Source organism: Leopardus geoffroyi, chromosome C3 (genome assembly GCF_018350155.1).
Source record: "Leopardus geoffroyi isolate Oge1 chromosome C3, O.geoffroyi_Oge1_pat1.0, whole genome shotgun sequence".
Lineage (NCBI taxonomy): Eukaryota > Metazoa > Chordata > Mammalia > Carnivora > Felidae > Leopardus > Leopardus geoffroyi.
In genome coordinates this window covers 134,066,872-134,081,613 of record NC_059338.1, presented here as the reverse complement: position 1 = coordinate 134,081,613, position 14,742 = coordinate 134,066,872, and the positions used below count along the sequence as shown (strand labels likewise).

The 14,742-nt window shown below is 43.4% G+C and overlaps 1 protein-coding gene across 8 annotated transcripts in view; it reads left to right on the top strand.

Moving 5' to 3' along the window:
• The window catches only part of SULF1 (sulfatase 1), a 179,500-nt gene that overhangs the window by 114,519 nt on the left and 50,239 nt on the right, over positions 1–14,742 (top strand). For all 8 annotated transcript variants that reach the window (XM_045454988.1, XM_045454985.1, XM_045454986.1 and 5 more), the window contains 2 exons: positions 3,328–3,479; positions 5,833–6,002. In XM_045454988.1, the coding sequence (XP_045310944.1) occupies positions 3,328–3,479; positions 5,833–6,002 (322 nt within the window). The remainder of the gene's footprint in view (positions 1–3,327; positions 3,480–5,832; positions 6,003–14,742) is intronic.

The following is a 14,742-nucleotide window of genomic DNA, read 5'->3' as shown; positions in this document are numbered from 1 at the left end:
AGTGCAAGAAACAAAACTTTTGGAGCCCCTATACTATATGCAAGGATGGGAAGCAGGGGGAGTACAGAGATGAGGTAAAGGCAGTGTTGGCCCTCAGAACCCTTACGGTCTAAGGGAGATTAGCTTACGTACAAACACGACCGTAGCGTGAGGAAGAAAGGGAAAATGGCACCAGAGCCGCAGAACCAAATGGCAGTAGAACCGGGCAAAGACTGAGATTGAAATGGCACCTCATCTGGTCTTGGTAAACAGTGGGGAGAAGAGGGAACTAGCACAGGCAAAGCAGAGGTGAAAACCAGAGCAAATGGAGAAAATGCATTCTCTGGACACGGGGTCAAAGAGAAAGGCAGGATGGAGCTGGAAAGAGGGATTTTGTCCAGATTTTGTCCAGTCAGGGTGGCCTTGAATGGCAAGCTACCAAATGAAACTTGGTTGTGCAGGTGAGGGGGACGGTCCGTCCACAATTGTTGGAAGAGGGTGATGGGACCAGAGCCAGTCTTCGGGAAGGTGGCACCAGGAGTGGAAAGAGCCTGGAGCCTGGCTAGGAGAGCTGGCAGAAGCCTGTAAGCGTTCGTGAGGGGCGTCCTGTAATCAAGGGTGGGGCAGGTTCGAGAGCCATTTTCCACCTAGAACCTGCAGGTGGGGGCGACTACTTAGCGAGGGGACCAAAGGAGCGGGTGAAATCAGGGCAGACTCTGGGGTGCCAAGCCTGGTTGACCAGGAAGGTGATTACGACACTCAGAAAATAAAAGGAACCTGAAGAAAGAAGTAATTTCCTAAAGGAAAAGGATTTAATTCCGTTCTGGACAATTGTATTAGGTGCGAGTAAAACATTCAGGTGGAGGTATCCTACAGGTGGCTGTGGACCAAAGATGAAAGCAAACTAGCTATCCCATAAACACACAGAAATGATGTACTGTGGACAAGTTTCCAGATTCAGAAATGCGTGCTTTAAGAGCACTATCAATAAAGTGCCTGATCCTGGGATCCGTTTTCATCTTCTCAAGCCAGTCATCCAGAAGCTATCTTCCTTCGTGGATGTAAGTGGAGGTGTCTGGGAGACCCTGCTTAATGAACCTAGAAAGTGGCTTTGACATGGAAGGCATCTGGCTAGCCGTCGTTTCACCCTAAAATGAAAGATTGCAGCCTCGTAAAAATCAGAAAAAGTAAAACTTGCATGCATGTGTGTATTACATATGTATGTGCATACAGGTGTAAGTGTGCATGTGTGCAACACACGTGTGCACATATACACACCTATATATACACATATAAAAATCTCTCTACTTCTTCCTACTTAAGGGGAAGGCTATCTACGTCTGCAAGCTAATAGGGTGACCAAACATCTAGGTTACCCAAAATAGTGCTTGTCTATACCCGTGTCCCTGGCGAAATTACAACTATTGGAAATAGTACCGTCCTCCTCTTGCAGACTGATTGAGTACTTCAGTTTTTAGGATTGGTTGGCTCGTAAAGAACCCTTTCAGAACAGTGCATGGAATATCACATTATAAGCTTCCTTACAAATGAAAATGTGTGTGTGTGTGTGTGTGTGTGTGTGTGTGTTTAAACCAAACCTAAAAAGCTGAGAGCAGCTGCTGAGAAATAGTATTTACTTCAGAATCATACATGTAAACATGAGGATAACTTAACTACGGAACGTAGGTTAGCTTTTTGTGTAGCTGCGGAATTACAGTTATGTTGCTGTTGTATTAGAATAATTTTTAAACATCATCTTGAAATAGAAATGTGTATTTTAAGTACTAATGCGAAGTTAATGAAAAACACTTTTTAAATGTCTGCAGTTTGTTTATTTTCTCTGTAAGAATCATAAATGTTAACAAATTATGGGGCACCTGGGTGGCTCAGTTGGTTAAGTGTCTGACTTCAGCTCAGGTCATGATCTCGCGGTTCGGGAGGTCGAGCCCCACATTGGGCTCTGTGCTGACAGCTCAGAGCCTGGAGCCTGATTCAGATTCTGTGTGTGTGTCTCTATCTCTGACCCTCCCCCAAGCTCTCTCTCTCTCAAAAATAAATAAACATTAAAAAAAATTACCTACAATTGAAGTGATTATTTATCAGCAAGACGATTTGGTCAGACATTATACACAAACTTTGGTATATTCCAGATCGCTTTATTGCACTTGTGAAGCTCTCTTGTCTAACCTGAATTTACATTCCATGGTGATAATATGGTAAATGTAGTGTGATTAAAGTCAGTGAACATTTGAAAGAAAGAAAGAAAGAAAGAAAGAAAGAAAGAAAGAAAGAAAGAAAGAAAAAGATAGTACCCTCTTTCTCAAAAATATGCTAACAATGCATTTTTGGGACCCTTCTAATACTTACAAGGTATTTGACTTCAAAATCTAACCCATTTTGTTCCCAAAACTCCAACCTGCCTTTCTCTCCCCTTTGCCCCTCTCCTATCATCATCTGTGGCAGAGGACCAAATTCAAAGTTTTTCTCTGAAAGGATCAATAAGTCTTGTTGCACAGTGGTCTTTCTTGAATGTGTGACATGCCAGAGTTACAAATATGAAGCCCCTCCAGTGCCCTCTTCAATGAGCAGTGGTGTGCATGTTTGTGGCCCATGTACTTCTGTTGCACTATAATTCTATGAAAATTAGCCATCTGTGTAGTAACTCTATGTCATCAGGATTTTTAATTATCAGTAATAGACCTATGCATTCGTGAAATACACATAATGTAAACACTGATGCTGTAAAATGCGTGTGACATAAAAACCCTTACCATGTGCCATAGAAATGGAGTTTACCATGGTTCCTCGATCTGGAAAATTTGGATATGTGAAAACAAAGACAAGCTTTTCTATAGTGTTTTTACAACTCTCAAAGAGTGAATAGTTTTTACAACTCTCAAATAGTGAAATTAGGAAACTTATTTTATCACAAAGACTGAACTTTCAGTCTTCCAGTATTTGCCCAGAGGTAGCATTCCAGATTTCTATTGGCTACTTCTCTGACTGTTACATCAACTTAACAAAAGGGTAATTCTGCTTTTATCCCAGTACAACCACAAGAAATAGATGTACCCGGAGTATCGTGATCATTATGGTAATTTTATTGAACGATAATCCATGTACTTGGGTGCGATGTTTATTTATTTGAAAGGAAAATGCTTGTGTGTGTCACTTAGCCAAAGAATCAAGAGTATTACACTATTGTTGTTTTGACATCCACTGTTACTTAGGTTAACTTTTGTTTTACTGCCTCTTTTTTAACTCATAATTTCATACTTATGCATTTATGCATTTATTTGTGATTAATCATTTCATATGAGAAAATAATCTTGTTTTTTCCCATTGCAGCCTTTTTTGGAAAATACCTCAATGAATATAATGGCAGCTACATCCCTCCTGGGTGGCGAGAATGGCTTGGATTAATCAAGAATTCTCGTTTCTATAATTACACTGTTTGTCGCAATGGCATCAAAGAAAAGCATGGATTTGATTATGCAAAGGTAATTTTCAGGCACTTTCACACTGCATCAATTTACTTTATGTGTAATGGGGAAAAGCCATTTTCAGTGAGTTAAGTTATACATGAGATTGGCTTTCTATGTTCTCACAATGTTAGAATGAGAAATTTTAAGGTAATTTTAAACTCCAGGCAAGAAAAAGATTTTCAAGGAACACTGACTTTGACTAGTGATATTTTTCCCTCATTAGGATGAAAGGCAATCAGCCTCTGATGAAAGTTATCATCAAGAAAATCATAGATGTCTCCACTCTGTCTTGTGATAATTTTTGATTTCTCTGCTCTCCAGAGGATTGGTCCACATAATCAAATGTTCATCTTGTACCATTTTGCTTTTCATTGGGGTAAAAGTATATTTCGTCCATGGCTTCACGTTTAGATGTAAGAGTAAGAGCCGGCAAGTGCAATAATCGAAGGTCGAGAAACCAAGGTCCTTTCTCTTACTCCTGTGGGAGCAAGCTTTGATACATGACAAGGACACACCTGCCCCATGGCGGCTCGAGTCCACGAAAGTCTCTGAGGCTATCAGTCCTAGGATTTCCAAATCAGTTCATAGACACTGAAATCGACATGTCCCTTGGCTCTCTGATAAATAGATCCTAGATTAGACTTTTTTAAATTCACATACGTTTTGTGATTGCCAACTTAAAACAAAACGATTTTCAGAGGACAAGAGTGAAGGGGGAAATATCTTTGAATTTAGCCTGCTAGTTAGCCTAAAATATGCTCTTCTCTTATAGCCGTGCCCATCTCTTCCTCGCTTATCTAAAAGAAGCTGACAGTCTGCTCTATCCAGCATAGATCGCTATGAAAGAGCCATTGGTAGAAGTCAGAAAGAGGGAACTTGATTTAATTTTGGCACAGTGCTGCCTTTATGCTTGGCCCGATTTGAGCCCAAGGAACTTGGTTGGAGATGAGGTATAAGCCTCCCTCTTTGGTATCCCTCAGAAAACAATGAATGCAAATGAAATTCACAAACATTGCTAATAGGATTCCAGACTCATCAAAGTCGAGAGCTGGCAGGGACCTTGGAGGCAGATTTGAGCAATGTCCTACAAAGTGCACTAATTGTCACTGCTATCATTTTTTATCTGTGGGGATGCTTTCATGCTCCTTGTTCAAGCTATTAACCTTTCTTTCCCTGTTGTCCTAAGGAGAGCAAAGTAATCAAGATTCCCTCCAAAGACTAAATTAGCGTAACTTGCCCATTATCACAGCTGATTAAGTGTCAAAGACAACTGTGTCCAAAAAGAATATATGGCGTTTTTTTTAGTGAGAAAAGGAATGAATCAGACACTCCCATGGAGGAAGGTGATAGCCTGTGGACTTGTCCTAACAATGACATGTGACACAGATTTCCTCCCTTGGGCACTGCTTTGGCAGCTGTTCTGGTCCTTGAATCTACATGTGATTAGTCATGCCTGGAAGCCTCTACCATGGTGAACGTTGTCTGGGCACTTTCTGAATAAAGTTTGTACTGGAACTCCAGGCTAATGATACCCACTTGGAGGAAGCAGGTGGTTTAATTTAAAATTTTCGTCATTCCTCTTCATTCCATTTCTTCCTTCTCCCTTACAGAGTTGCATCAGTCCCTCAGACTGTGGCTTAAGTCATTTTATTAAGAAGTCAGGCCCAAATGCCAGCAGCTGTATCATTTTAGTTGTGCAATTAACAGTATAATCTGCAGGAAATCAAATGCTCCCCATATTTAGTGTTTCAAGTAAATTAATTGATAAAATATTGCAGCTTTTCCCTGTGTACCCAGATTTTGGCTATGGCTTTCATTAGCAATTACTGTGTAATTCCCACAGGTGAAATTTTAATTTAAAGAAAAGACCTTTGCTTTTGTTTGTGCATGTGGCTTTGTGTGTGTGTGTGTGTGTGTGTGTGTGTGTGTTTGTTCTGCAACTGTGAATTTGTAGTGGGCGTGGGTGTTTCCTGCCCTTGAAGTAATTAAATTTTTTGTCAACGAATTACATCAATGAAACCTGAGAATGAAATATGTATCCGGTGTTTCATGTTCTCTAGCATTTGGATTGCCAGATCTGATCATTATCTTGGACAAACAGAACTTGACTTTTTTTCTTTCTTAATTGCTAAGTTGTGCTTTACTTAAAATAAAATTTTTGCATGTTACCAACCTAGCAGCCCTAGCAAGTAACTGGCAACCGATTTTCTCAGGGAAGATGTTTTGCTGCTTTGGGAGTCATTTTCCTTCCTGCTTTAGACCTTATCTCTTCATTCAGTGAGATGCTTCTGAAGAAAGCAGTATTCAAATGTGATCTGATGAATGTCACCTTTTGTAATTTTTGTTTTGTGTCAAATGTATGTTTCAGGACTACTTCACAGACTTAATCACTAACGAGAGCATTAATTACTTCAAAATGTCTAAGAGAATGTATCCCCATAGGCCCATTATGATGGTGATCAGCCACGCTGCGCCCCACGGCCCCGAGGACTCGGCCCCACAGTTTTCAAAACTGTACCCCAACGCTTCCCAACACATGTGAGTAATAACATCCGTTCTGGGACCTGCTGAACACAGGCCTTTCCTTTGCTCTCCACCTCCCACCTCTCCCTCACCCCATTTCCTTCCACACCATGTCTCCAGAGGCCGGAATACCAGCTTCTGACATGAGACCATGGTGCAGGCTGGCCACGGGGCCTTCTCTAGTGGTGTCATTAGGAATCATATTTCCAACATGTATAAGTAGCCAAATAGAAAGGAAGAGAAGCACGTAGGCTTACTGGGGGAAATTTTTATCAAGTGTTCCCTTCAGTTGTCTTAAGTAATATTCCTGAGCGTGACCTAATAATAAAAACGACGATCCAGTGGTATGCTTTTCATAGCAACAGACTGGCGACCCCTGGTCTGGTTGTAGAAACGCGGGGTTATTTTCTAGGTGAATACTGTCGTAGCTTTGCTACAGATGTGCAATTAGGATTGCTGCAGAAAGCAGCTTGAATGGGCTTGCCCGAGAGGCCTTCTCAGGTCACGGCTTTAAAATACCTGATGTTTCTTTTTGAGAGGCAGGATCCTTGGTAAGGGGGGGCGGGGAGGCTCGGGGCGGGGCTGATGGTGTGGGGGGCTGAGGCAGAGAGCAGAGAGCTGCGTTATGCTGATGATTCTCACTAGCCCAGAGTGGAAAAGTCTAGATGCTTTGGCAGCAAAGAACATGATTTTGTTTTGTACTCTGTCGACATGCTTCCTTCCCACCCATTGCAATAACATGCGGGCTTCCCTGCAGAGCAGTTGGCTCTGTGTCTGCTGAAGGATCGGCCATCAGACAGGTAGGGAACAGGGAACTGATATCTGTTTCTTTCATCACTAAACCTCCAAAATTGGCTCTTAATCTGTTTATGCTTAAATATCATCCGTTTTCATCCACACTGACTTCCCAGCCACAATCCCAGACAGAAAGAAAATAGACTAAATGTATTTATGAAAAGAGAAGCACTGAAGGCACCATCGTTGCTGGTCATTCCATATCCCTGAAGAACATTTCCTGATTTCTTATTTCTTATAACGAATAAACTGATCACTTTTGGTCAGTGGTACTTAATGCGTCTTGATCACATCAAGTGATTTAGAAAGAAGGAAGGGGATCAGAGCTGACAGAAGATAGGAACTAGCGGTAGATATAAAGCCAGGACGGATATCCTACTGAACATGCCCAGTGGGATAGGAGGAGGGAGGTGTTTCAGTGCAGACAATATTGTCAACAAATAAAGAAGTTTGCCCCAGCACCTGGGGAATGTGGTCTGGATGACTCGCTGTGTTTGGGAAAGACCCCTGTGGTTGGATATATAAGTCTCTGAAGGTCTACCTACATATAACCTTGCGACTAAATTCATGAGTGAAGCCTACAAGTGGCAAGTAGCTGTCCATTACAGATCACTTACAAATTCAGCAACCTGCTGGTTCAGAAGTCTCTACCAGGTTCTTCTGTGCCTCTTTCCTTTTCTTTTTTTAAATGTTTATTTATTTATTTTGAGATACAGAGAGAGAGCCCGTGCGCACCCACACGAGGGAGGGAGGGGCAGAGAGAGAGAGAGAGAGAGAGAGAGAGAGAAAGAGAGGGTCAGAGAGAATCCCAAGCAGGCTTCATGCCGTCAGCACAGAGCCTAACACAGAACTCAATCTCACGAACCGTGAGATCGTGACCTGAGCCGAAATCAAGAGTAGGAAACGTAACCAACTGAGCCACCCAGGCGTCCCTCTCTTTTCTTTTGAATCAGAAATCAGTCTGTGTAGGTTCTGTTGTTGCCCTGGCAGATTCCCAGCCTATGGTGGCTTTCTCCAACTGTAAACATTACCGGTGTTTTCCCGAGTTTGAGGAGAAGGGATTGACAAAATGTGGTGTTTTATGGCTCCTTAGAAGTCATCCTGCCTTTGAAGCTTCCAGGCAAGGTCCTGGGCCTCCAGAAGAATCAGCCACAGGTCAAAAGGTTCTGACGGCTCAGTGGCATGCACAGACAATTGTGGGAAGAGAGGAATCTGCAGATTTCTTAGGGCCTTAGTGATAACTAAAAACCAGCATCTCTGATTCCAGCAATTAAAAATTCTATTTGACTCCACAGATATTTATGAGTAGTGCTATATAGTACGGCAAGGATGTAGGCATGAGGAAGACACGAGTGCCAACATTGGGGAACCAATAATCAAAGACAGGGATTGGCACGCTGGGGTCAAATCCAGCTTGCCACCAGCTTTTGCTAATAACATTTTATTGGAATACAGCCATGCCCATTGATTGATGTGTTATCTGTGGCTGCTTTCGCAACTCAACAGCAGAGTAGTTGTGGCAGATATGCTACGGCCTGCAATGCCCAAAATATTTACTCTCTGATCCTTTACAGAATAAGTTTGTCCCCAACCCCTGCTCTAGGCAGGGGATGGGCAAGTGTCCAAACAGCCATATCACCGGTAGGAACAGAAGTGGTAAGGACTAGGGAAGGCATCCAAGGAGCTATGGAAGTTTGGGGGAAGACCCATTCACATCTTTTAGGGGAACAAGGAAAAGTCGTGGAGAAGCAGACATTCAGAATGGGCCTCAAAGAATGGGCAAAATTTCTGCAGCTGAACCTGTAGTTTGGGTAGATGACCTCAGGAAGACAATGTGGCACGGACAGGTGGTCGCCATGTGAAGTAAGGCGATCTAAGATGTGACCTAAGAGAATGGAGTGCAAGGAAAGCAATAAGGGTTACAGCTAGAAAGGGAAACTAGCAGAATTTTGAGGGCTTGAAGGGATTTGTATGGAAGCATAGGCAGAGAGTCACTGGAGGTCACTTGGTAGGGTAGTAACTTGGTCGTTTTCACATGCAAATTGTTTCAGTTATTTCTTTTTAGTTCAAATGGACCACGAGTGTGCCTTACTTGTGATTCTATAAAGCAAAATCTACACACGACAGAGCAAAAAATATTTAGGCCTTTGAGACAAACAAGCCTGGGTTCCTTTTTCATCGGTCTTCCCTAAGCAATTTTTTTAACCTCTAGGCACCTCCATTGTCTCATCTGTAAAATGAGGATGATACTAGTATGTTGACATGATGTCACAAACAAAAATTAAGAGAGGAAGCGTAGCTAAAGTCCCCACAGAGGGCCCGGGACACAGAAGCCACTTCCGAGATGCTAATTCTTAGTGATCCTTTCTATCAAGATGAACCACATAAAGCCACTCTTTCTTGATTCCATCTTTCTTGACCTACAAAAATCTCAATTTCATTAGGCTCAACCCGTGTTTAGGGGAAGCAACTGAAGAATTGACAAGTTGATACATGTCCGTTGTGATGTGACCAATCTCCTGACAGGCTAAGCCTCACACGGTGATGAGCCTCTCACACCTGGCCATTCCAAAAACACAGACAGGCTAAGCACCAATCTGGGCCGTGTTATCTTTTCCAGGTGCAAAGTGTGCTCAAGGAGCAAGGGCCAGTTAGGAGAACACCCTTCACCATAGAAAATGAAAATCCATGTGGTTGATTGAGTGATTCAGCTTCTCTTTGCTGCTAAGCCTTGGGCTTCGGTGCACCTAGGATGGGGAGATCCGTTGTGTCTCCTGTGGGTCTTAGGAGCCTCAAGACCCTGGCATCTTAGTGGTAAAGGTTTCCCCTGACTGACGCTCCCTCGAGGAAGGGGCTGGGGTGAGTCGGTGTGTGGCTCTTGTCCCTGAGCGACTGCCCGCGTTCACGGTTCAGTCTAGACACGAAGAGTGAGACAAATGAAGACAGGCTGCTAACTGTGGTGCGTGGGGCTCCTGAATGGCCGGTTTCCTTAGCGAAAACACGAGCCACACTTTCAAGCAAAGGGATGTAAGCAGTTAAGTACTTTGCAGAAATGTTTGGCAAGGCCCTGAAAACACTGAGAAGCTGTAGACACTCCCTTTTTGAGAGAAGCAGGTAACACGAACACGCTCCTTTAGGTCACCTTCCTTGGTGGTCACGCATCATCCAGATGCCTTTCACGTGGCCCAGCGTTGTAGTTATCTGACCCTCTCAGACCGGAGTGAATGCATTGTGTTTCCACGGTGTTTTCCATTCCCAACAAAGGAAGGAAGCCAGGCCAATACTGGCTTATTGGCTTTGCACACTGAGGCTAGAGACTATGCCCACTGACTAAGAATGTGGACAGATATCGACCACGCGTGGCATGGGGCAGTGTTTAATCAGAAGCAGCTCGGCTGTTCACGGCCTCGGTGATATCTGAGGGAGCCTCCATCAAAACATCACACATGCTAATCCTTATCCTAAAGCTCTTCACTATGGGGAAGACCCTTCTGTGCTTTTCAGTAAATCATCTCCCCAGTAGCCTCATACTAGTTCTGTACCCTCACTCTCGCTTTGACGTAGGTTTTCTCTCCTGGCCTCCGTGATGTGATAACGTGAATCAGTGACAGGAAAGGAGATTCCATTTACCTACCTGATGAGTCTGTGGGAAGCCAAGAGACTCCTTCGTCACCTTCCTACCAACCCTGCCCCTATCGACTTCAATTTTTTTTTTGTTCTAGGTCAACAGTTCTTTCTCCCCCTCCCCGGAAACGTGTGTAATTGTGCGCGTGTGTGTGAACACACACACACACACACACACACGAATTCAAGAGAAATCTAAAATCTTGGTAGAACAATTCGGGTGCACTAACTTGCAAGGATCATTCTGAAACTGTGGTTTGGGGATGACATAGTATGTTGAAGGGACAACTAACTACCTCTGTGTAAGCCTCAGAACACAGTTTCTGAGGGGCGCCTGGGTGGCGCAGTCGGTTAGGCGTCCGACTTCAGCCAGGTCATGATCTCGCGTTCCGTGAGTTCGAGCCCCGCGTCGGGCTCTGGGCTGATGGCTCAGAGCCTGGAGCCTGTTTCCGATTCTGTGTCTCCCTCTCTCTCTGCCCCTCCCCCGTTCATGCTCTGTCTCTCTCTGTCCCAAAAATGAATAAACGTTGAAAAAAAAATTTAAAAAAAAAAAAAAAAAAAAAAAAAAGAACACAGTTTCTGAAACACCTTTATTATCTGAAGTTGGAAAAAAGGGTTTTTACTTAAAAGAGTTTGCACAGGGGCGCCTGGGTGGCGCAGTCGGTTAAGCGCCCGACTTCAGCCAGGTCACGATCTCGCGGTCCGTGAGATCGAGCCCCGCGTCGGGCTCTGGGCTGATGGCTCAGAGCCTGGAGCCTGTTTCCGATTCTGTGTCTCCCTCTCTCTCTGCCCCTCCCCCGTTCATGCTCTGTCTCTCTCTGTCCCAAAAATAAATAAACGTTGAAAAAAAAAATTAAAAAAAAAAAAAAAGAGTTTGCACATTCTTACTTCACTTCTTCCACAAATCCATAAAAGAGAAAGAAAGTGCTTTTGGAAAGGAGAGAATTTTGTTTATTTTTATTTTTTTAACGTTTACTTATCTTGAGAGAGAGAGAAAGAGAGAGTGCGAGCAAGGGAGGGGCAAAGAGAAGGGGACAGAGGACCCGAAGCAGGCTCCAGGTTCTCAGCGCAGAGTCCCATGCAGGGCTCAATCCCACGAAGCACGAGATCATGACCTGAGCTGAAATCAAGAGTCACATGCCTAAGCGACTGAGCGACCCAGGTGCCCCGGAGATGAGGGAATTTTAAATTCTCCATAAAATCTTTAATTTGGGCAGAACCAATTTCTCCTTTCCTGTGTCCCCACTTTGTTCTTCTCTCCATCATTGAGTACATATCCCATTGCACTGGCTATTCACCAGACCCTTGAAGGCAAATTGCACACCCCCAGGGGGCAGCATTCACACAAGACAATGGTGCCCTGGGGTGATGCAAGACAGCTCTTTCCTGAAGGCGGTCACACGGTCACACACGTTGCACCTCTCCCTCCTGTGCCTGGGGCACGTGGCTCCTGCCGCCTTCCCTGCGTGATACATTTTTCTTTAGTAAATGAATAAGCGTGTTGACCCCACCACCTACGTGACATTAGAACACTTATAATAGTATAAAAATATTGAGGCAATCAGTTTTATGAATTAAAGGACACCTAGAGATCATCTAATGCCATGAATTTTTAGATTAGAAACCGGAGGCCCAAATTCTATTTAAAAAAATAAAAGACCCAGGTCAAATGGCTTTACCCAGGTCACATAAGAGGTAGGGAAGGACAAAGCTGGAGCCAAAACTCCGTTCTCTTGGCCCCAGGTGATCTTTCTGCTGCGCCAGGCTTGCTCAGTATGATTCACAGTCACGGTTAATGTCAGAAATGGTTCCTGTGTGTGTGTTTGCACAATTCTATCGGAGTTTGCAGTACCTTAGAAGACTTTATAAAATTAGTCTCCCGATATACCTATAATCAAGATCATTTGATATTATTCTGCATGCATTCAAATGTTACCCACCTAAAGACATTTGAACTCAGGTGGGGAATATCTCCACAAAGTCAATTAAATAAGTTCAATTTGAGTGAAAGCTGAGACGGTGCAACTTGGGAGATTAAGTATAGAATTTCCAATTTAATGCTTTGAGCGTGTGTCTTAAATCTGTATAACTGGCTTATTCTGGGAATTGAAACCTATTTCATTTCTTAGAGAATGATGGTCCTGCTACCAAGACCCTTTACGAGTTAAATCATTAGAGTTTTTGTTGTTGTCCAAGACTAAATAACAAATGAAGAAAACACATGTTCAAATATAAAACACTAGAAAGGTATTTCTTTTCACTGGGTGACAGCAAAGGCCATCAGCAGTAAAAATGAACTGCTAAATTCTGTGTAATCCCCTGAATATGGATTTAATATACAACACGTGCGTTTCTTGAACCTATTTCTTTTCTGGGAAGAATTCTTCTCCCCAAATACCCACCCATCAAACAGAAAGGTGACATTATTGATTTTCAGAATTCTTATTCTTGTTATGCCAATAAGCAACACAAGAAAGAAAATCAAAGCCCAAAGAGAATTAGCATTGATGGAAAAGGTCGAACTTACAAATGTGTGGTCTAAAGGATCTGTGATCTAGTGCGAAGCAATAAATCCAAACAAATAATGACTGCAGAAAACCAGTGTGCAGAGAAGCCTTACTGGGGAACGTTAACATTAACATTTTAAATATAGGAATAGTCTGTTGAGGGCTACAGTCATGTTTTGTGCCTGGAACGCACAGTTACGGGTAAAATCCTTCTCTGAATAGACAGCAAGAAGTCTTACCAGATCAAGCATATGGATTTTTTTTAAGAAAGCAACAGAAACTTGGGGCGCCTGGGTGGCTCAGTCGGTTAAGCGTCCAACTTCAGCTCAGGTCACAATCTCACAGTTTGTGAGTTCAAGCCCTGCATCGGGCTCTGTGCTGACAGCTCAGAGCCTGGAGCCTGCTTGGGATTCTGTGTCTCCCTCTCTCTCTCTGCCCCTCCCCCACTCAAGCTCTGTCTCTCTCTCTCTCTCTCTCTCTCAAAAATAAATAACATTTTAAAATATATTTAAAATATTAAATAAAAATATTAAATTAAAAAAAAAAGAAAGCAACAGAAACTCAGAAACGGCAATCTGTTCATTTGTCCTCTCACTTTTAAAGCAGACGGCTAGTGTTACCTACGCTTTTTGCTGCTACACCCAGTTTGCTTCAGAGGGTCAGACTTTGTCTTGTATTGTCAGCAGGTGTGGACACAGAGCAGCTGGTAGGACGCACTTGAACGGAAACCAGAAACGGCTAATGTTTTAAATCAAGACGAATGTTAAGGATCTTAGGACTTAATTTTGAGAGAAAGAAATATATGTACCAGATCTTTTAATGACTGGGATTTTGAGGAACTTCTTGGGGACTGTGATGCAGGACTCTGGTCATCAGGATATCATGGAAGAAGTTCCAGCCCCGGCCCGTTCTTCCTGAGTCATCTCTGTACACTTCACTTTCTCATTTGTAAAATGGGAATGAGATGTCCTCCTACCCTCCAGGGTTGCCACAACAACCAAAAGAGCTATTAAATGATCTTTCCTAGATACCTGTATAAGACCTTTCCCAGCTACCGGTGAATAGGGGTATGATGTGGTCCCAGGATTTCTTCTCTGGAGTCACTGAAGTCTCTTCGAATCCTCACCAAACACTGTAGCTGGTATTCCCACTACATAGATGAAGAAACAGAGGCTTAGAGAAAAAAAAAAAAAAAAAAAAAGTTGCCCATGATCACACACCAGTAAGTAACAGGGCTGGGATGAGATTTTGGGTCTGATCCCAAAACATTCTGGAGCAATTGATTATGTGATTTTACGCTTTTCCCTAAAACAGTTACCTGCTTTTTCAGTGGTTTCTGTTCCAGCTGACAGCTCCAGGTCCTGTTTGAATAATTGTGAGTCAGTTCTTTGGGAAGCAAGCCTTAATTATCACTGGGGGACAGAAGGCTGCATCTTCCAGGAATCTGGCAGACCCCGGCAGGAGGCAACCACAGGTCTTTGGCAAAAGATCACTTTTCAACAACATTGTCAATTGCAGCGACCCCCGAACTTACACCTGCAGGTCCCCGAACAGCTGCCGTTCTGTGGGAAGCAGTGGCAGTCTGTCTTCCTTTAAAAGGCAAATGTGTACCCCCTCCTTGCCCCCTGCTGAGATCTCACCTGGGATTTCATCCCCAGAGCTGGGGGTCAGCTCCCCACTGCGAGAAATTAAGGGGGAGGGGGGAATAAAGGCAACGGTTGGGGGTGGGGAAGGACAGCTCTGACAACAGACCTGAACTCTCCTTTTAATATAAGCCAGATTTAACATATGTCATTCTGTAAATCTGGGAGTCCAATTTGAGGCTTGTA